This window comes from Oncorhynchus keta, chromosome 22, assembly GCF_023373465.1.
Source record: "Oncorhynchus keta strain PuntledgeMale-10-30-2019 chromosome 22, Oket_V2, whole genome shotgun sequence".
Taxonomy (NCBI): Eukaryota; Metazoa; Chordata; class Actinopteri; order Salmoniformes; family Salmonidae; genus Oncorhynchus; species Oncorhynchus keta.
In genome coordinates this window covers 11,299,616-11,321,096 of record NC_068442.1, presented here as the reverse complement: position 1 = coordinate 11,321,096, position 21,481 = coordinate 11,299,616, and the positions used below count along the sequence as shown (strand labels likewise).

Genomic DNA, 21,481 nt, shown 5'->3' with positions numbered 1-21,481 from the left:
TGAATGGGAACTAACAACCGGGTCAGAAGCCTGATATTTTTTTATTTTAAATTTAACTAGGCAAGTCAGTTAACAACAAATTCTTATTTACAATGACGACCTATCCCGGCCAAACCCAGACGCTGCCCTATGGGACTCCCAATCACTGCCGGATGTGATGCAGCCTGAACATAATCTAATCTAACAGTCATGTTGGCTGTAGAGCAGGGATCCTCAACTAGATTCAGCTGAGGAAGGATTATTTCTTGAGATGATGGTCGGGGGGCCGGAACATAATTACTAAATAATTTGTAGACCGCAAATTCACGGCAAGGAGCCCAAACATATAATACTTGACTAAAACAATTTCAAACCTTGCTTACATTTGTATGTGATCATGTGTCTCTCTAGGATGCGTGGGAATACCTGAACAGATTTCCCAAATTAAGATCACCTGGAGCCGATTCTGGTGTTTTCAGTTTGTTTTTTAGCTCAGAAAACAATTTGGCACACGTACCGTCAGATGGGGAACCCTGCTGGAGATTGAATCTGGGTCGGCAGGTAGCCTAGTGGTTATAGTGTTGGGCCAGTAACCGAAAGGTTGCTAGATTGAATCACCAAGCTGACAAGGTAGAAATCTGTCGTTCTGCCCCTGAACAAGGCAGTTAACCCACTGTTCCTAGTCAGTCATTGTAAATAAGACTGTTCTTAACTGACTTGCCTAGCTAAATAAATCAAAATTGCAATCTATTAGCCACAGTACTGCTCCAATAGTTCCATTTAGGCCTATACAGTGCATTTGGAAAGTATTCAGACCCCTTGACTTACGTTACAGCCTTATTCTAAAATGGATTACATTATTTATTTTCCTCAATGACAAAGCAAATAGGTTTTTAGAAAACTTTGCAAATGCATTAAGAAATACAGAAATACATTTACATAATTATTCAGACCCTTTGCTATGATACTTCAAATTGAGCTCAGGTGCATCCTGTTTCCATGAATCATCTTTGAGATGTTTCTACAACTTGACTGGAGTCCACCTGTGATAAATTAAATTGATTTGACATCATTTGGAAAGGCACACACATCTATATTAAAAAGAGCCCACAGTTTACAGTGCATGTCAGAGCAAAAACGAAGCCTTGAGGTCGAAGAAATTGTCCGTTACAGATCTGAGGACACGAACCAAAACATTTCTGCAGCCTTGAAGGTCCCCAAGAACACAGTGGCGTCCCATCATTAAATGGAAGAAGTTTGGGACCACCAAGACTCTTGGAACTGGCCACCCAGCCAAACAGCAATCGGGACAGAATGGCATTGGTCAGAGTGGTGACCAAGAACCCGATGGTAACTCTGGCAGAGCTTCAGAGTCCCTTTGTGGAAATAGGAGAACCTTCCAGAAGGTCAAATCTCTGCAGCAATCAGGTCTTTATGGTTGAGTGGCCAGACGGAAGCCATCAAATTTAAAAAAAAGGTACATGACAGCCCGCTTGGAGTTTGCCAAAAGGCACCCAAAGGACTTATCAGACCATGAGAACAAGATTCACTGGTCTGAAGAAACCAGGATTGAACTCTTGACCTGAATGCCAAGCATCACGTCTGAAAGAAATGGTGAAGTATGGTTGTGGCAGGATCATGCTGTGAGGAGAATTTTCAGAGGCAGGGACTGGGAGACTAGTCAGGATCGAGGGAAAGATGAACGGAGCAAAGTACAGAGATCCTTGATCAAAACCTGCTCAGGACCTCAGACTGGGGTGAAGGGTCACCTTCCAACAGGACAACAACCCTAAGCACACAGCCAAGACAACACAGGAGTGGCTTCGGGACAGGTCTCTGAATGTCCTTGAGTGGCCCAGCCAGAGCCCGGACCTGAACCCAATCAAACATCTCTGAAGAGACCTGAAAATAGCTGTGCAGCTATGCTCCCCATCCGATCTGCAGAGAATGCGAGAAACTCCCCAAATACAGGTGTGCCAAGCTTGTAGCGTCATACCCAAGAAGACGAGGCTTTAAAATCGCTGCCAACGGTGCTTCAACAAAGTACTAAGTAAAGGGTCTGAATACTTGTGAATGTGATTTCAGTTATTTAAATAATTTTTGCAATACCCCATAATGCTGTGTCATTATGGGGTATTGTATGTCGATTGTAGACGAGGGAAAAAAAAAACATTTTAGAATAAGCTGTAACGTAACAAATTGCAGGGGGAGGGGGAAATCAAGGGGTCTGATTACTTCCGAATGCACTGTTTTTAGATGTCAATATTTGACCAGGTAGGTAAGTGGGTAGGAGGCTATTCAGGCCCATTTAATATAAAGGGAGATCTTTGTGTAGGAAGCTTGAACATCAGCACTTTAGGTGGCTGCATCGCGTGTCAGACGGTGTGAAAATGGCTGCCTCAGAGCTCAAACTGAATTCCCACAGAGCATAGTAGGGGTAGCAGGGTGCCATGGACCTGACAGGATGGATCTGACAGCACTAACTGAGTCAGCCTAATCCACATCTCCCCCATGAAAAGATAAGGTTAAACTGTTACGGTTCATTCAGGTAGACTAAATAACGGCTCTGGTACATTTATCTTCCATTCAAACAGGCTTGCAAATGACTACTTATTTGCATCGGACTCACAGAACATTTTCCTAACTAAAATGGGGCCATATTGTATCTATGTAAAATACAGGTGTTTGAGCTAAGGACCTATAGCTGACTGAAGGTTATTCTCCTTACAAGGACATTCCCTCAGAGGCCAGGCTGCATCCCGGGAGGCCAGGCAGGGGATTAAAACTAAACGCCAACCCTTCCTAGCATGCACTGTCTGGGTGTAAGCGGATTTGCGTGTGAGAGAGTGGTTGACATCATTTTATTTAAACCCTCCTCTCTGGGCAGGGTTTTAGGTGGTTGGATAAAGAAGGGCAGCCATGTTGTGTGAGGGCCACATGAATAGGTCTCCATCTGGGAGTAACAACTGTTGGGCAAATGAAATAAATCTGCAGGAGACCTTTAACCAGTTACTAAATCCAGAAAACTACTTATTTTCCTATGTTCTCAAAAGAGCATATGGTAAAGCTCTCCCCATCAGCAGGCTAAGTAGACCACCAATTATTCAGTAGCTAGCAGCTAAAAACATATGACCAAATGTGGAAATCTGATTTTCTAGGACACAGCGTAAGCAGACAAGTGAAATAAAATCTAGATATTTTGTCTACTTCATATGAAAACAAACAAACTTGAGATGTCCACACCTGTCGTCCTTAACTTCACTCCATGTATGAAATACTAAATTAAATGCATGCTCTTCAACCGATCGCTGCCCGCACCTCCCCGCCCGCCTAGCATCACTACTCTGGACGGTTCGGACTTAGAATAGGTGGACAACTACCTAGGTGTCTGGTAGTTAAGCATCTCCAATCCAAAATTAAATCTAGAATCAGCTTCCTTTTTTGCAACAAAGCCTCCTTCACTCATGCCACCAAACATACCCTCTTAAAAATGACTATCCTACCGATCCTTGACTTCGGCGATGTCATTTACAAAATAGCCTCCAACACTCTACTCAGCAAATTGGATGCAGTCTATCACAGTGCCATCCGTTTTGTCACCAAAGCCCCATATACTACCACCACTGCGACCTGTATGCTCTCGTTGGCTGGCCCTCGCTTCATATTTGTCGCCAAACCCACTGGCTCCAGGTCATCTACAAGTCTTTGCTAGGTAAAGCCCCGCCTTATCTCAGCTCACTGGTCACCATAGCAGCACCCACCCATAGCACTCACTCCAGCAGGTATATTTCACTGGTCACCCCCAAAGACAATTCCTCATTTGGCCGCCAATCCTTCCAGGTCTCAGCTGCCAATGACTGGAATGAATTGCAAAAATCTCTGAAGCCTTACATCTCCCTCTAACTTTAAGCATCAGCTATCAGAGCAGCTTACAGATCACTGCACAATTTATATTTTTTTTTTGCTCCTTTGCACCCCATTATCTCTACTTGAACATTCATCTTCTGCACATCTATCACTCGTGTTTATTTGCGAAATTGTAATTATTTCGCCACTACAGCTTATTTATTGCCTCCCTAATCTTACTACATTTGCACACACTGTATATAGACTTTTCTATTGTGTTATTGACTGCACGTTTGTTTATTCCATATGTAAATGTGTCGTTTCTGTCGCACTGCTTTGCTTTATCTGGGCCAGGTCGCAGTTGTAAATGAGAACTTGATTTCAACTAGCCTACCACTCGGGGGGGTGTACAAAACATGAGGAACACCTTCGTAATATGTTGCACCCCCCTCTGCCCTCAGAACAGCCTCACTTAGTCAGGGCATGGACTCTACAAGGTGTTGAAAGCATCCACAGGGATGCTGTCCCATGTTGACTCCAATGCTTCCCATAGTTGTGTCAAGTTGGCTGGTTGTTCTTTGAGTGGTGGACCATTCTTGATACACAGACAACTTTTGATTTCCAAAAAATCCAGCAGCATTGCTGACACTCAAACCAGTGTACCTGGCACCTACTACCATACTGCTCGGAGGCATCTCCATGTTCCAAAAGCACACCGTTGCCTCATTTGTATCACAATCCAATGATAAAACTGGGGGGTGGCAAAAATGCAAGTAAAGTCGAATTAAAAATGTCATGACAGGCCTGATGGAAAACATTTCAGAAAACACTCCAAATGTCAACAAAAAAAACGCTAGACAAGGTGTGACCTTTTTGTGTCAGTAAAATTAATTGTGAGAAAAGGTGGAAACGCTTTTATGTGCAAATATTGATTTTACCATCATGTCAATTTAGAATCACGCGTTGACATGTGTGGTCCTCCCACTACGACTCGTCCATCGGGAAAGCATGCAGTTTTGGGCTACGGATGAAATTCACATAGCGGTGAAAGTGCAAGATGAGCTTGATGCTCCTTTCCAATAAATATCGAGGGTCTCATTCTGGTGACATGATCAACGATGCTTGGCAGCCGTTTATTTTTATATGTCAATCTCTTTTTGGTCAATAATAATCTCATCATGTAGGCTATATGCGCGCTCGAACCAACAGAGCGCGGACAAAGTACCAGAGTGGGCACACTCCCTATATAACTAAAACATTGTGAGAAAACCATCAGTACAGTTGAAAATGCGATGGAAACATTTACCTTGTACTTTTTATTTGGTATAATTTAACTTCAAAAAGTTATTTTTATGTGTACTACCTCGTCACACACAGTAAACTGCAACAAGTCAATTTGACGGAAACATCGCTGGTGGGAAAATTCACATTTTTATGAGGATTTTCATGAAAATCTGTCAACAATTGGATGGAAACCACAAGCTACATAAGAAAATCAGAAATTATTATTATTTATTAAAGAACAGCTGCATTGGACCTTTAATGCTTAGCCTACATGTATGCATTGGTGTGTACAGATTTGAAATTATGTTTATGGACACTGGTCTGGGTGTTCCGATAAATGTACATTTAATTTTTATTTAACTAGGCAAGTCAGTTAAGAACAAATTCTTATTTACAGTGACACCTGGGAACAGTGGGTTGTTCTGGGGCAGAACAACAGATTTCTACCTTGTCAGCTCGGGGATTCGATCTAGCAACCTTTTGGTTACCAGCCCAACGCTCCAACCACTAGGCTACCTGCCGCCCCAAGACTGCTTACGTAACATAACATTAACAGAGGAGTTCTTGGTAGTCAGACATTGACAGACTCATGATGACATCAGGCTCCGTGCTTAGCCAGCCAGCCCAGAGGCATCTAACCTTCCAGTATACAAATTCAGATACAAATTTTGTTTCTCAGAAACTATAATCCCATAGTAGTGAGTTGGTTTCAGCCCGAGGGACCTAACAATACCTCTCATTTAGTGTCGTGTGCTGCTATGAAGTGCCATCAAAGGGGATTGACTTCCAGGATGGGCTACTGGACACAGTAACATAATGGCCATTCAATATAGTCGCACAAGAACGTTGTCAGTGACATAAAAACATCCCCCAGTCAGGATTTCCCCATTATTACTGACCCTAATCCCATCACTCCTCCCTCATCCAATTAATCCACTAACACTAAAGAGCAACAAAGCTATTCTAACCTACCGTGTCAAACGAGTAAGACATCATGTACCCTTTTAGGAAGTAGCTTTCATTAAAAAAAATACAAGGATCCATTTGCCCCCAAGAGAGGCATGGCCTCATTTCTTGTGTTAAATTGACTGCAGCTGGGTGTAGGCCTATAACCAGGTTTATCCAGGAGGGTTTATGTGAAGCAGCTGGCCTGATGGGAACAGCCACATGGATGAATGACTACTCGTCTTCTACAAATTAACACCTCACTAAAAAAATGACCAGTTTGCCCACATTTATGAGAAGGGTTTCAACAAGAGAGCCTGGTAACAGCCAGATAACGGGACTGTTTGGCCTTGGAGCATCAGACAGAAGACCTTGAAACCAGGCGTCCAGCACAAAAGGTTGTGTTGCTCTCGCTGTGTAAGTATGTGTGACGCAGGTTGTATCAGACAGCAGCAGTAGACACTGACCTGGGTTCAGCTATTAGCATAGATGCCCTGACCATCCTAGAGTGGGGATCTGACCTAGGTTCAGCTGTTAGCAGTTGAGAGGTGGCACTGCTCTGGGAGGATAGAACTTTAAGTAAGCCAGTCTGGCTTCTGGTAATTTTTTCTCAGCAGAGCCCAACGCTGCAAAACAAAGAGACGCACTCAGCATTTCACCCCAGCAGCAGAGACATCTTACGTAACATGACAGAGGGCAGTGCAGCCTGACAGACCAGAACACCCCCCCGATTTGTCCCCGTGTCCCCAGTTTGTGGCCTTTTAGCAAGTAACTTGACTATTGTGCGCTGCAACGGAGGCTGCGCAATTTGAGAGCGCATCGTAGTAAGCACACCTGTCACAAGCAGTTTGAGGGACACCAAAATTAAACTATTACTGCATTCATTTTCTGAACATTTTAGCCTTCCTCTCCCAGATGACCTTAGACAAGGTGTCAGAGACAACATTTGTCCGGTCACTTCCGAGCGACAGGAGTTGCATCACCCATGACAAGGTCTGTAATAGGACATGGCTGAAGGTCCCTGTCAGAACACACACGAGCAGCAGTTTTCACTGTCGTGTTGAAGGACAGCAGTCAGTGCTGTCTGAAGGACAGGGCTAGAAATAGAGGGACAGGGTGTGTAGGGGTGTTCAAGGGCAAAGGTCAGATAATGACCTCTGCACCAGCCAAGTTTAATACAGACACACCCCTCACTCTTAGATTAGCCACATAGTGTTTTAGGCTCTCACACAGTTCCAGTATGTCACAGACCCAAACCCTTCATGGTGAACAGGTTCAAATGCAGTCATACCCATGCTAGTCCATTTTGTATCAGAAGCAGTCCTTATTCAAAATGTCTCTAGTGTATTGCATTCCCCTTGCTTACTCATCACCCCTCCTCCCATGGCCGGGTTGGATTTATGAGCTGCTGGTCTTGTTGTTCAATGAAGTGAACATGACATTGGGGTCATAATCCTTTTTGTTTCCTAATGTAATTAAACAAAAAGGCATGGTCATCGTCAGAGCCACCAAACATAGGAGGGACCACGGTCACGAGGATGGCACGACGTACCTGTCATCTAAATCAATCTGCCACCCATCAGATTTACAGTGATAACTACAACCAATCAAAAATCGCTCAATAAGTGATAACCCAGGAGGTAGTTCGGGAATTTCTTGTTTGTAAAAGTTGCAAGATAGATGGAGGGATAATTCAGTGCATTCTGTTCTGTTCTAAATGCTCCGTCATAGAGGACCTTAGGGATTATTGTGTTCTAGGCACTGTGTTCAAACTGTCAACTCAGATATCCACACACTTCACATCACGGTCAAACGAGCTAAAACCAGATTCGGAGACGCAAGCCCTTCCCTACGGTCTAGAGTTCTTCAATTCCCCCCCAACCGTCTCTTACTAACTACGATCAATGTTCTCCCACAGTCCTCTATAAACACGCGCCACCAAAAAGCACAAGATGAATGACCTACCTGACTGTGACCCAGCAACTATACAGTAAGTGGTTCCCTGAGCAGGTTTAGAAGCCCAGAAAGAGTCCCAACAACAACAAAAAGAGAGCCAGAGACAAAGGGAGGGAAGAGTGGAGAGAAAGGGGGACCCAGTTGTAGCGAAGTGGAGCCACACACACCGCTGTGACAGAATGACAGTAACGGAGCTTTAACTTCACACCACAGGAGGAGTTTCCACTGGCGTGTCATACCCACCCCCACACCCTCTACTCCACTCTCTCCCTCCCCCTGCGGTCCCAGCCCTAGCCTATGGACCATCCCTGACATAAGTGGGAATGTGTCAAAGTTAGTATGGCCAAGGGACTGAGCACATACAGTAAAATGGACCCAGTCATAATGTGATAGAGCAGAAGTGAGTCAGGGGGGATGCATCAGAGATGGTCATAGTATGTTATCCCTTCACTGACCGCCTGTCCTTCCAGTTCTCTGCTGCCAATGACTGGAACAAACTGCAAAAATCTCTGAAGCTGAAGACTCTTAGTTCCCTCACTAGCTTTAAGCACCAGCTGTCAGAGCAGCTCACAGATCACTGCACCTGTACATAGCTCATCTGTAAATAGCCCAGCCAATCTACCTCATCCCCATACTGAATTTACTTATCTTGCTCCTTTACACCCCGGTATCTCAACTTGCACATTCATCTTCTGCACATCCTACCATTTCAGTGTTTAATTGCTATATTGTAATTACTTTGCCACGATGGCCTATTTTCTGCCTTACCTCTTATCCTACCTCATTTGCACATGCTGTATATAGATTATTCTACTGTATTATTGATTGTATGTTTGTTTATTCCATGTGTAACTCTGTTGTGTGTCGAAGTGCTTTGCTTTATCTTGGCAGGTCACAGTTGCAAATGAGAACTTGGTTCTCAACTAGCCTAGCTAGTTAAATAAAGTTGAAATAAATTTTAAAAATAAACTGCCCCAGAGCAATTCTTATTCTCGCCACAAGACAAGGACAGCCTTGTGTTTCTTTTCCCTAGGGCTTGTTACTGTAATGAATAGGCTACACTGTATCTGTATTGATAGCAGAACCACTTCTTCTACATGTCCAGTGGTGGTAGGTGTCGTTTAAGATTAGGAAGGACAATTTGTCTTTATGAGCATGGCATTATTTTCATTAGAGCACATTGGATGACTCATTTATATTCCATCCACCCAGTTCAATGTAACATGGATTGGTTTAGGCTTCAACATGATACTCACATTTGCCCTATACCAATCATGAGGTTGCTACAAACTACCCTACAAATGAACGTTTATAACATAGGTGCACAGATTGAGACAAATTGGAATAATCAAGGTGACAGAGTGTGACAAATTCAATACTGACTTGCACACTCTTGCCTGCATCTAGCTGATCTGGAGTGTAATCATTAGTCCAAACCAGTTGCAAAATGTTCCATTCTGTAACTAAAACAAGAGTTTATTTTGGACAAATTCACTTAGGTCCCTCCCAGTTCAGTTCCGTGTGCTTCCGTTTAAGAAAAGTTTTGCAACAGAATCAGCAGAATGAATACACCCCTGATGACGCTGCTATGAAAGTGAACTGTCATCACTTTGCTCATTGTATAATTCCTTCTATGCACTCTCCTCCTCTCACCTTTTCCCTTTGCCTGTGGACTTCAGTGCACATCACAACAGCGGTCTGTGACCAGGTGCAAAAACTTCTCCAAGCCAAACTGTCATACCATAAACACGAAACAGCCTACGTTGTCACCATATTAACTTAAGTCAACAAACTAGAACTAACGCATTAGTAAACCCACAATCACACAGTAAGCACTTTAATAGTTACACCAGCAGGCCCCGGTGGCAATAAATTAATAAAACCCAAAAGCTTACCTTGATTTGGAAGAGTTGCCGTGTTGGATAGCTTTAGCCTGCTAGCTAACATAAATAACATGACACTTCGGAGTCAAGTTGATGAGTAGGCTAAATTAGCTGCATTAGCTAAGTGAGTGAAAGGTAAACTAAAGAGTTATCTCCCTCTCGTTCTTTCTCTATAGCCAGTCTCTCAACAATGACTAAATGCCCTTACAGCCAACCATGTACAGTGGATCTCTGGCACCCTCCTCTGGCTATAGTGTGTTGTGAAAAGAAACCGCAGCCAACAGGTCAAGGCTGAAACATTTATCTGCTTGAACTTTGCATAAGATATTAATAAGTGGTTCATTCTTGGCTTGTCCTCTGTCCCATCCCTCCCCTTGTCCAGTGTCCACTCACCCATCCTCCCTGCCGGATGATGTAGTCTGCCTCAGCCTCCTCCAGGAAATTGACCCCCAGAGGAAGGAGGGTGGCCAGGATCTGTCCTTCTCCCTGTAGGGCCTGCAGCAGCACTAAAGGCACCAGCACCTGGGGAAAGTGAGGGCAGAGTATTAGGCCCAGTTCAAGACACTACCCAAAAGGAACCAGGATGGGTAAAAGCAAAATGGTGGTTCCACCAGGACTTTCAACAAGGCTAAAGGGAGCTTCCACCACACATCAGATTCAGGGATGGCACAGTAATTGTATAATCATGTAACCGCTAATTATGAATGAAGACATTAGTGAAAAAAAAAAAAATCAGAACAGAAAAAAAAAAAATCCATGTTATTACTCAACTTCATATTCAAGTCGACAAACTTGACCCAAAAGCAGCGAAGTAGTTTGGCTTACATCTAACAGCAGATAAGGAGAGACCAGACAAAAGTAGCTAGTTTTAGAATGTTGTGATGTGGACTAAACAGCTGACTGAAGGCAGGACATACATTTGAGTCGGTTTGTGGTAACATGGACTCGTACGTGATGAAACTTTGTTGCTTGTTTCAGCGAGGGGTTGTAGCAAACCAGTCTTCGGTTGCCTGTGGCTTTTTTAATATTTAAATTACAAAAACGGTGACCTCAGTCAATTGGCTGACAAATACCAGTCATTCCAAAATTCCATGATCATCGCAGCCCTAATCAGATTCCTTAGGGCCGTGGTGTTTGCAGATCCTAAGAGCTAGGGAAAAAGCTTCTAGGTTGTTTCTGAACTAGGCCTAATAGGTTGTCAGGCAGTAACAGCAGGTGCAAAGTAGAGATCCCTCACCTTGGTCCAGCCGCTCTGCGTGTGGCAGGAGACGTCTTGTGCTGCTTTTCTGAAACGCTCGTAGTCCAAAGGGCTGCCAAATGAACACACACAGTGATCATTCACCAATGACCTTGTAAGTAATTTGAGAAATGCATGCGTCACAGAAAGCTGGTTTATAAATATGGTTAAGCTACATTAGAGACACATGCATTCCTAGCCTATGTGATATTTGAGTAATGTTCCTACATTTCTGTAACTTGAGAAAATTAAACGGAAGCCTATATGCTAGTTTGTCATTTATTAAACCTATATGGAGAGTTTCTTAGAAGAAGGCCTCAGAGTGGCACAAGGCACTGCATCTCAGCGCAAGAGGTGTCACTAGAGTCCCTGGTTCGAATCCAGGCTCTCACTTCCGGCTGTGATTGGGAGTCTACCCCAGCCAAACCCGGATAACGCTGAGCTAATTGTTCGCCGCACATCATTGTAAATAAGAATTTGTTCTTAACTGACTTGCCTAGTTAAAAGGTGAGAATGTATTTTTTATAAATAAATCCATATCATTAAAAGCGCAGTTAAAAATAAATAAAAAATAGACTGAAGTAGTCATATAATACAACCTCATACAAAATGTCCATGTGCTGTTCTGAACTTGCTAGACAGGAACACTTTCCCTAAGACAGTATGAAAGGCACCATCAACTCCGCCCTGACTGTAGGCCTACTGTACAGGTGAGCCAGAGACGCATGCATATTTATGCTGATGAGGCTACCCAGGCACTGCTGTGCTGTCTGTATTCAAGGACTCTTGAAGGCACTGAAACGCATGCCCTTTCCCAACCAAAAAATGGTCATCTACCAAACTAATAGGTTTCAACAACGAAAAGGGAACACCACAATACAAAGAGTTTACTAAACCTGTTCTCTTTTAAAAAGGGTGAACAGTGAACACTACAAAGGGCTACTCATGCTGCATGCACACACAATGAGAATGTTTGGCTAGATGTACACCAGGGGAGAACAACTGCCCCCTCTCATTGAAGCCACTAAGTTCAAGGCCGACTGCAGTACTGCAGGCATTGTTTTCAGAAAACAGGATCCCCATTATAGTGAACAGGGGGATGGCAATCTTCATGGATAAAAAAATAAATAAACATGGTACCAATAATTGCTTCTCTTACACCAGATGTAAGTTATGATAGGTTACACAGAATAAGTTAATGATCATTTAATAATACAACAGCTAGCGCCAAGTCTTTATACAGTTGAATTCGGAAGTTTACATACACCTTATCCAAATACATTTAAACTCAGTTTTTCACAATTCCTGACATTTAATCCTAGTAAAAATCCCCTTTCTTAGGTCAGTTAGGATCACCACTTTATTTTAAGAATGTGAAAAGTCAGAATAATATTAGTGATTTATTTCACCTATCCCTTCATCACATTCCCAGTGGGTCAGAAGTTTACATACACTCAATTGGGTCTTGGGTCAAACGTTTCGGGTAGCCTTCCACAAGCTTCCCACAATAAGTTGGGTGAATTTTGGCCCATTCCTCCTGACAGCTGGTGTAACTGAGTCAGGTTTATAGGCATCCTTGCTCGCACACGCTTTTTCATCTCTGCCCACAAAAGTATTGAGGTTGGGGCTTTGTCATAGCCACTCCAATACCTTGACCTTGTTGTTCTTAAGCCATTTTGCCACAACTTTGGAAGTATGCTTGGGGTCATTGTCCATTTGGAAGACCCATTTGCGACCAAGCTTTAACTTCCTGACTGATGTCTTGAGATGTTGCTTCAATATATACACAATTATCAGTCCCTCCTGCAGCAAAGCACCCCCACAACATGATGTTGCCTGCCACCCCCGTGCTTCACAGTTGGGATGGTGTTCTGCGGTTTGCAAGCTTCCCCCTTTTTCCTCCAAATGTAACGATGGTCATTATGGCCAAAGTTCTATTTTTGTTTCAGACCAGAGAACATTTCTCCAAAAAATACAATCTTTGTCCCCATGTGCAGTTGCAAACCGTAGTCTGGGTTTTTTAATGGCTGTTTTGGAGCAGTGGCTTCTTCCTTGCTGAGCGGCCTTTCAGGTTATGTCGATATAGGCCCCTTTTTACTGTGGATATAGATACTTTAGTACCGGTTTCCTCCAGCATCTTCACAAGGTCCTTTGCTGTCGTTCTGGAATTGATTTGCACTTTCTGCACCAAAGTACGTTCATCTCTAGGACACAAAATGCATCTCCTTCCTGAGTGGTAAGACGGCTGCGTGGTCCCATGGTGTTTATACTTGCGTACTATTGTTTGTACAGATGAGCGTAGTACCTTCAGACGTTTGGAAATTGCTCCTGGCTGATATCTTTTGATTTTCCCATGATGTCAAGCAAAAAGTCACTGAGTTTGAAGGTCGGCCTTGAAAAACACCTCCAATTGACTCAAATTATGTCAATAAGTCTATCAGAAGCTTCTAAAGCCATGGCATTTCCTGGAATCTTCCAAGCTGTTTAAAGGCACAGTCAACTTAGTGTATGTAAACTTCTGACCCACTGGAATTGTGATAGTGAATAAGTGAAATTATCTGTCTGTAAACAATTGTTGGAAAAAATACCTGTGTCATGCACAAAGTAGATGTCCTAACCGACTTGCCAAATCTATAGTTTGTTAACAAGACATTTGTGGAGTGGTTGAAAAACAAGGTTTAATGACGCCAACCTAAGTGTATGTCAACTTCCAACTTCAACTGTATATATAACAAAAACAATGTCCCCTTTTCAGGACCCTGTCTTTCAAAGATAATTCGTAAAAATCCAAATAACTTCCAAACCGGTCGTTAAGACACTAACAGCTTACAGACAGTAGGCAATTAAGGTCACAGTTGTGAAAACTTAGGCCACCAAAGAGGCCTTTCTACGGACTCTGAAAAACACCAAAAGGAAGATGCCCAGGGTCCCTGCTCATCTGCATGAACGTGCCTTAGGCATGCTGCAAAGAGGCATGCAGATGTGGCCAGGGCAATAAATGGCAATGTCCGTACGGTGAGATGTTTAAGAAAGCGCTACAGGATGGACAGCTGATCGTCCTTGCAGTGGCAGACAATGTGTAACACCTGCACATCCGAACATCACACCTGCGGATAGCAACAACAACTGCCCAAGTTACACCTGGAACGCACAATCCCTCCATCAGTGCTCAGACTGTCCGCAATAGGCTGAGAGAGGCTAGACTGAGGGCTTGTAGGCCTGTTGTAAGGCATCACTGGCAACAACGTTGCCTATGGGCACAAACCCACCGACGCTGGACCAGACTGGACTGGCAAAAAGTGCTCTCCACTGACGAGTCACAGTTGTGTCTCAGCCACCCGGGGGTGATGGTCGGATTTGCGTTTATCGTCAAAGGAATGAGCGTTACAGCGAGGCCTGTACTCTGGAGCGGGATTGATTTGGAGGTGGAGGGTCCGTCATGGTCTGGGGCGGTGTGTCATTGCAGGCAATCTCAACGCTGTGCATTACAGGGAAGAGTAGGCTCATCCTGACATGACCCTCCAGCTTGACAATGCTCCCGTCAACGCAGGGGGTCTTCTGGTAGGCCTTCATTGTAAATATGTTTGTTCTTAACTGACTTGCCTAGTTAAATAAAGGTAAAATAAATAAAAGTACCCTGATACTCAATGAAAGGGGTAACACTGAGCTAGCCTGCAAAGTCACTTCCTGGAGTAGCTCAAACTGCACGTGTTATGTCTACATAAATTGCCTATATGAGACGCCATCTTAACCAACCTCCTTGGCTTCAAATGCTCTCTCAAGTCTTCACATTGAAATGAATGGTGTCACGTGATCGATGGCTTTGTCCATTCATAGATCGTCATTGGTGTATACTGCAGAACAGACACTCACGCACTGAGGAGTGTGTGTACAGTGGAGGTCAGGTGTGTGTCCAGGTCTCTGGCCACCCGGTCGCCCAGAGCAGCAAGGCAGTCCTCGATGGAGCTCTCTGGGTTGGCAGGGCTGAACACCGGAGACATGTGGCAGTCGAAGCCTGTACTGGAGAAGTCTGCAAACACACACACACCCATTCATGTCTTTAACAGTCCCAGTTGTACAAGAGCAGTGTGATGAGAGTCGAAAGATCTAACTATTAGCATGCTCAGACGTCGGTGTTGTGAGGGCATACAATATCTGTGGGTGTGTGTGTGCACATCCTCTTACAGGCTGAGATCTCATCTTCCAGTTGCCTTAGCTCTTCCTCTATCTGTCCTTTCATCACTCTGTTCCGCTCTCTCTCCATCGCTCTGTCCACAGCATACTGGTCATCTCCTGGAAGGGAACACAGATACTCAGATACATATTTACAATCAATGACATCATCTATGTTTCCACTTTTCCAGTGATTATTTGTTGTTGTCGACATTTAGAAAGTTGTCATAGAAAACAGACAAGACAATTGCCTGCTACAGTACGTTTCCATTGAACTGTCTTGTGTTGAGAAAAACAGCTGGACGTCAGAACTAAAAAATGTAAAACACTTAAGCCAAAATCTAGTGTCGAATAAAATTAAATGTTTGGAGGTTTCCATTATCCAAATTGCGCATTAGTAAATTGGTGACAACATGGACGCCTTCCCTCCAATTTGTTTCATGTCTCAGGTACAGTGGGGAGAACAAGTATTTGATACACTGCCGATTTTGCAGGTTTTCCTACTTACAAAGCATGTAGAGGTCTGTAACTTTATCATAGGTACACTTCAACTGTGAGAGACAGAATCTAAAACAAAAATCCATAAAATCACATTGTATTATTTTTAAGTAATTCATTTGCATTTTATTGCATGATGCAAGCATTTGATCACCTACCAACCAGTAAGAATTCCAGCTCTCACAGACCTGTTAGGATGGCTTCTTAAAGAAAAACTGTTATCCACTCATTACCTGTATTAACTCCATACGGTGAAACTTGTACTCCAGTAAATTTGAAACACAGAGACCCACAAAAGTGTTTACACCCCTTCAAATCAGTGGATTCAGCCATACACATTGCTACAGGTGCATAAAAAAATAAATAATAATAATAATAAAGTACGCCCATGTCAGTCCTTTGTTGAAGCACCTTTCGCAGCGATTATAGCATAGAGTCTTCTTGGCTATGACGCTACAAGCTTGGCACACCTGTATTTGGGAAGTTTCTCCCATGCTCTACAGATCCTCTCAAGCTCAGTCAGGTTGGATGGGGAGTGTTACTGCACAGCTATTGTCAGGTCTCTCCAGAGATGTTCGATCTCTGAGGTCCTGAGCAGGTTCTCTCCAGATATGACGCTTGGAAGTCAGGCCAAAGACTTCAATCTTGGTTTCATCAGACCAGAGAATCTTTCTCATGGTCTGAGAGTCCTTTAGGTGCCTTTGGAAAACTCCAAGCGGGCTGTCATGTGCCTTTTACTGAGGAGTGGTTTCCGTCTGGCCACTCTACCATAAAGGCCTGATCGGTGGAATGCTGCAGAGATGGCTGTCCTTTTGGAAGGTTCACCCATCTTCACAGAGGAATTCTGGAGTTCTGTCAGAGAGACCATCAGGTTCTTGGTCACCTCACACGATTGCTCAGTTTTGCCGGGCGGCCAGCTCTAGGAAGAGTCCTGGTGGTTCCAAACCTCTTCTATTTAAGAATGATGGAGGCCAGTGTGTTCTTGGGGACCTTCAAAGGTGCAGAAATGTTATGGAACCCTCCCCAGACCTGCCTTGATACAATCCTGCCTCAGAGCTCTACAGAGAATTCCGTCGACCTCACGGTTTGGTTTTTGCTCCGACACGCACTGTCAACTGTGAGACCCTACATAGACAGGTGTGTGCCTTTCCAAATCAAGTCCAATCAATTTAATTTACCACAGGTGGACTCCAATCAAGTTAGTTGATGAACGGAAAAAGGATGTACCCGAGCTCAATTTCGGGTCTCGCAGCAAAGGGTCTGAATACTTCTGTAAATAGTATTAAGGTTAGTTAGTATTGTAAATAGTATAAGGTTAGTTATTACATTTGCAAAAATGTCTAGAAACCTGTTTTCACTTTGTCATTATGGGGTAGTGTGTGTAGTTGAGAATTTTTTATCCATTCTAGAATAAGGCTGTAACGTAACTAAATGTGGAAAAAGTGAAGAGGTCTGAATACTTTCCGAAAGCACTGTAGGTATGCAAGTATGCATGTGTGTATGAATCCTCCATGGCACAGTTGTCAATGTTTTGGTCCTTAAATGAAAGAAAGTATACCAGTTTCATTCATCACAGATTCTCTTTAACCAGTTTTGGCCTTTTATACAGGGCCGACAGGCACGTTTATTAACTTCTTCCACTTGCCCCTTAGATTTTTGCGGAAATGCTTCAATTAGTTGCTTGTCATTTTGGGCAGAGCAGACATTTCCATATATTTTTGTTTGCTGCATGTGTGACATAAATAGGACTGGTTGAGTTATGATTATTGTAATTTACAAAACATTTATAACCTTCCAGTAAATCTCCGGGATTTTTCAGAAAATTGTCCATGGAAAGTTAAGCCTGGGAATTTGGGGAATGTTGCTCAAAATGCATTAAATATACAAAAGTATTTCCTTATAAGTGAACCTTTTTCTGTGGGAAAACTATACCCAATTCAAACTTCTTCCATTTATAGAACAACAGCGTAAATGTTGGACACCAAGTATGCTGGCAAGAGCATCCTGTCTGGTGCAGAGATCAACAAGGCCTATGGTGTCATCACTACTGTGGCCTGGATGAGGGCAAGGTTCTTGGCAGTCTGGCAAAGTACACTTCCAAGCAAGGGCTTTGGAATGGAGATGTAATATAGCAGTCGTGCCAACAAATCTCATCAGCCACCTGGTGGAAGGGATTTCGTGGATCTGAGGCTCTTTCCCCGGTTGCCTCCATCCTCCAAATCCTGCCAACATCAGTCGCCTCAGAGCACAATTGGTCCTTGTTTAGGAACACACACACCAAAGCACACAACAGGCTGACCAATACAAGGGTTGAAATGTTTGCCCAGATGGCCACCAATTTGAGGCTTTTTGAGCTTGACAACGAGCCATCCTCAAGGTTGGAAAGTGACAGTGAAGATGAGGCCTCAGAGTCTGATGTTCAAGAGGGGGACATTGAGGGGGTCCAGGGAGAAGACATGGAAGCCTGAGAGGAAGACAATCAAAGCTTGAGATTCTAGACTATAATTTTGTAGCTGCATGTTGAAAACGTTTTTTGGGAGATGCGGTGGATCATTGGGGATCATTCTATATTCCCTTTGTTTTGTTTTTCAGTGAAATCATCCCATGAGAAGAGTCAACTCATTTAATTGAAGTTCAATTCATAACAATGGTTTCTTCTATTGGAAGGATTTAATCATTTGCAATTATGTCTACTTATGATAAGGTAAAAAAGGTTTGTTTCTCTCCATATGATATGGTAAATATCCAAAGCAAAAAACATGTAAATTAGATTTGAATCATTTGCATATATTTCCGTTAATTCCCATATATTCCCGTTAATTTCCACCTCTGAATATTCCCCAAAATGGGCAACCCTTTTTAAACCAAAATATGTATTCTGTCTTTTCTGATGGACTAAACTGAAATTGCAAACAACTTTCTATGGCTTGTTTTAAACGATAGCAATAGTGGAGAGGATTTCATTTTCAAATAACAGAAACAGAGAGGTTGTAATCTGAATAAAGGGGAAAATGCCATTTGTGAACACGGATTGAGCCATTCTTACTAATCTGCTAGTGAACCAGTTCGGACTTAAGTATAGCCTTTGTATGACTGAAGCCATTAGTGAGAGAGGTCTAATGCTTTAATAATTTCTTCCCTCCGAATTCATAAATAGGCCCGTTTCATTTTGTTTGGCTTGCCTTCCAAATAAAATATATTTCTTTGTTCATATAATACTTAATTTTTTTAATAATTACATTATTTTTTCTTTTTTAAACATCTAGTTAGGTGTAGGCAGGGCCACAAGCAAATAAGTAAACTGAGATACGACTAAAGAGTTAATTCAGGGTGTTTTTCCCACAAATAGGCAGGTGTTGTCCTTTCCATGGTCGCGAGATATTTTTACGAACCTTCTAATAACATGTATTGTAACGGAATATGAAAAACGTCAGACCATTTTATTGGTAAACTACCCGGTAATGTAAAAGTTGAATTTTTTTGTGGTCAAATACATAATATACACTTATCATAATTTGGTTGTAATACAAAAAGGTTAGAAAAATTATCTAGATCCTCTGAGGCTGTGGAGGTATCCAAATTGTGGATTTTATAAAAACCATGAACCCCTTTGATTTTAAGCCCTGATTTTTAGCCCCTTGATATTATAGTTGGATCTGATTTTAATAGCCAACATTGATGGTCATAATAAATAGTTATGCCGATAGTGTACAACTTTGTTCTACTCCGACAGTTAAATACTTTGAGAAGTAGCCATTATTTACTATTTTACACATAAGGTTACTATATATCACATACACACAACTACATTTATATATACACACACACAAAAGTATGTGGACATGCCTTCAAATGAGTGGATTCAGCCATTTCAGCAACACCCGTTGCTGACAGGTGGATAAAAATTGAGCATGCAATCTCCATAGACAAACATTGGCAGTAGAATGGTCCGTCCTGAAGAGCGCTGACTTTCAACATGGCAAAGTCATAGGATGCCACCTTTCCAAAAAGTCAGTTCGTCAAATTTCTGCCCTGCTAGAGCTGTGTACCGGTGGATCTATTTCAAGGCCTACCTTCAAACCCAGCACCTCTTTGCTTGACATCATGGAAAAATCAAAAGAAATCAGCCAAGACCTCAGAAATAAATTGTAGACCTCCACAAGTCTGGTTCATCCTTGGGAGCAATTTCCATACACCTGAAGGTACCACATTTATCTGTACAAATAATAGTACGCAAGTATAAACTAGAGGTCGATCGATTATGATTTTTCAACGCCGATACCGATTATTGGAGGACCAAAAGAAATCCAATACCGATAAATCAGCCTATTTTTTCAAATTGATTTGTAATAATGACAATTACAATACTGAATGAACACTTATTTTAACTTAATATAATACATCAATAAAATCAATTTGGCCTTGAATAAATAATGAAACATTCAATTTGGTTTAAATAATGCAAAAAAAAAAAAAGTTGGAGAAGAAAGTAAAAGTGCAATATGTGCCATGTAAAAAAGCTAACGTTTAAGTTCCTTGCTCAGAACATGAGAACATATAAAAGCTGGTGGTTCCTTAATATTCCCAGGTAAAAAGTTTTAGGTTGTAGTTATTATAGGACTATTTCTCTCTATACCATTTGTATTTCATATACCTTTGACTATTGGATGTTCTTATAGGCACTTTAGTATTGCCAGTGTAACAGTATAGCTTCCGTCCCTCTCCTCGCCCCTACCTGGGCTCGAACCAGGAACACATCCACAACAGCCACCCTCGAAGCATCGTTACCCATCACTCCACAAAAGCTGTGGCCCTTGCAGAGCAAGGGGAACAACTCCAAGTCTCAGAGCGAGTGACGTCAACGATTGAAACGCTATTAGCGCGCACCCCGCTAACTAGCCAGCCATTTCACATCGGTTACACCAGCCTAATCTCGGGAGTTGATAGGCTTGAAGTCATAAACTGCTCAATGCATTTCAAAGAGCTGCTGGCAAAACGCACAAATGTGATGTTTGAATGAATGCTTACGAGCCTGCTGCTGCCTACCACTGCTCAGTCAGATACTTGTATGCTCAGTCAGATTATATGCAACGCAGGACACGCTAGATAAACTAGTAATATCAACCATGTGTAGTTAACTAGTGATTATGATTGATTGTTTTTTGTAAGATAAGTTTAATGCTAGCTAGCAACTTACCTTGGCTTACTGCATTCGTGTAACAGGCAGTCTCCATGTGGAGTGCAAAAAGTGGCAGGTGGTTATAGCGTTGGACTAGTTAACTGTAAGGTTGCAAGATTGGACCCCCCCGAGCTGACAAGGTGAATATCTGTCGGTCTGCCCCTGAACGAGGTAGTTAACCCACCGTTCCTAGGCCTTCATTGAAAATAAGAATGTGTTCTTAACTGACTTGCCTAGTTAAATAAAGATTAAATAAAGAATAAATACAATTTTAAAATCTGCCAAATCAGCGTCCAAAAATACAGATTTCCGATTATGAAAACTTCAAATCGGCCCTTCCGATTAATTGGTCGACCTCTAGTATAAACACCATGGGCCTACGCAGCCGTCAAACGGCTCAGGAAGGAGATTCATTCTGTCTCCTAGAGATGAACGTACTTTGGTGCAAAAAGTGCAAAACAATCCCAGCAAAACAACAGCAAAGGACCTTGTGAAGATGCT

At 42.6% G+C, this 21,481-nt stretch overlaps 1 protein-coding gene across 1 annotated transcript in view; it reads right to left on the bottom strand.

Annotated features, from left to right (window-relative positions):
• Positions 1-21,481, bottom strand: part of LOC118401051 (bcl-2-like protein 13) — a 38,316-nt gene that overhangs the window by 5,158 nt on the left and 11,677 nt on the right. Inside the window, exons 3-6 of the mRNA XM_035798233.2 lie at positions 15,316-15,423; positions 15,004-15,160; positions 11,131-11,203; positions 10,287-10,415 (exon numbers count right to left, since the gene is read on the bottom strand). Of these exons, the coding sequence (XP_035654126.1) occupies positions 10,287-10,415; positions 11,131-11,203; positions 15,004-15,160; positions 15,316-15,423 (467 nt within the window). The remainder of the gene's footprint in view (positions 1-10,286; positions 10,416-11,130; positions 11,204-15,003; positions 15,161-15,315; positions 15,424-21,481) is intronic.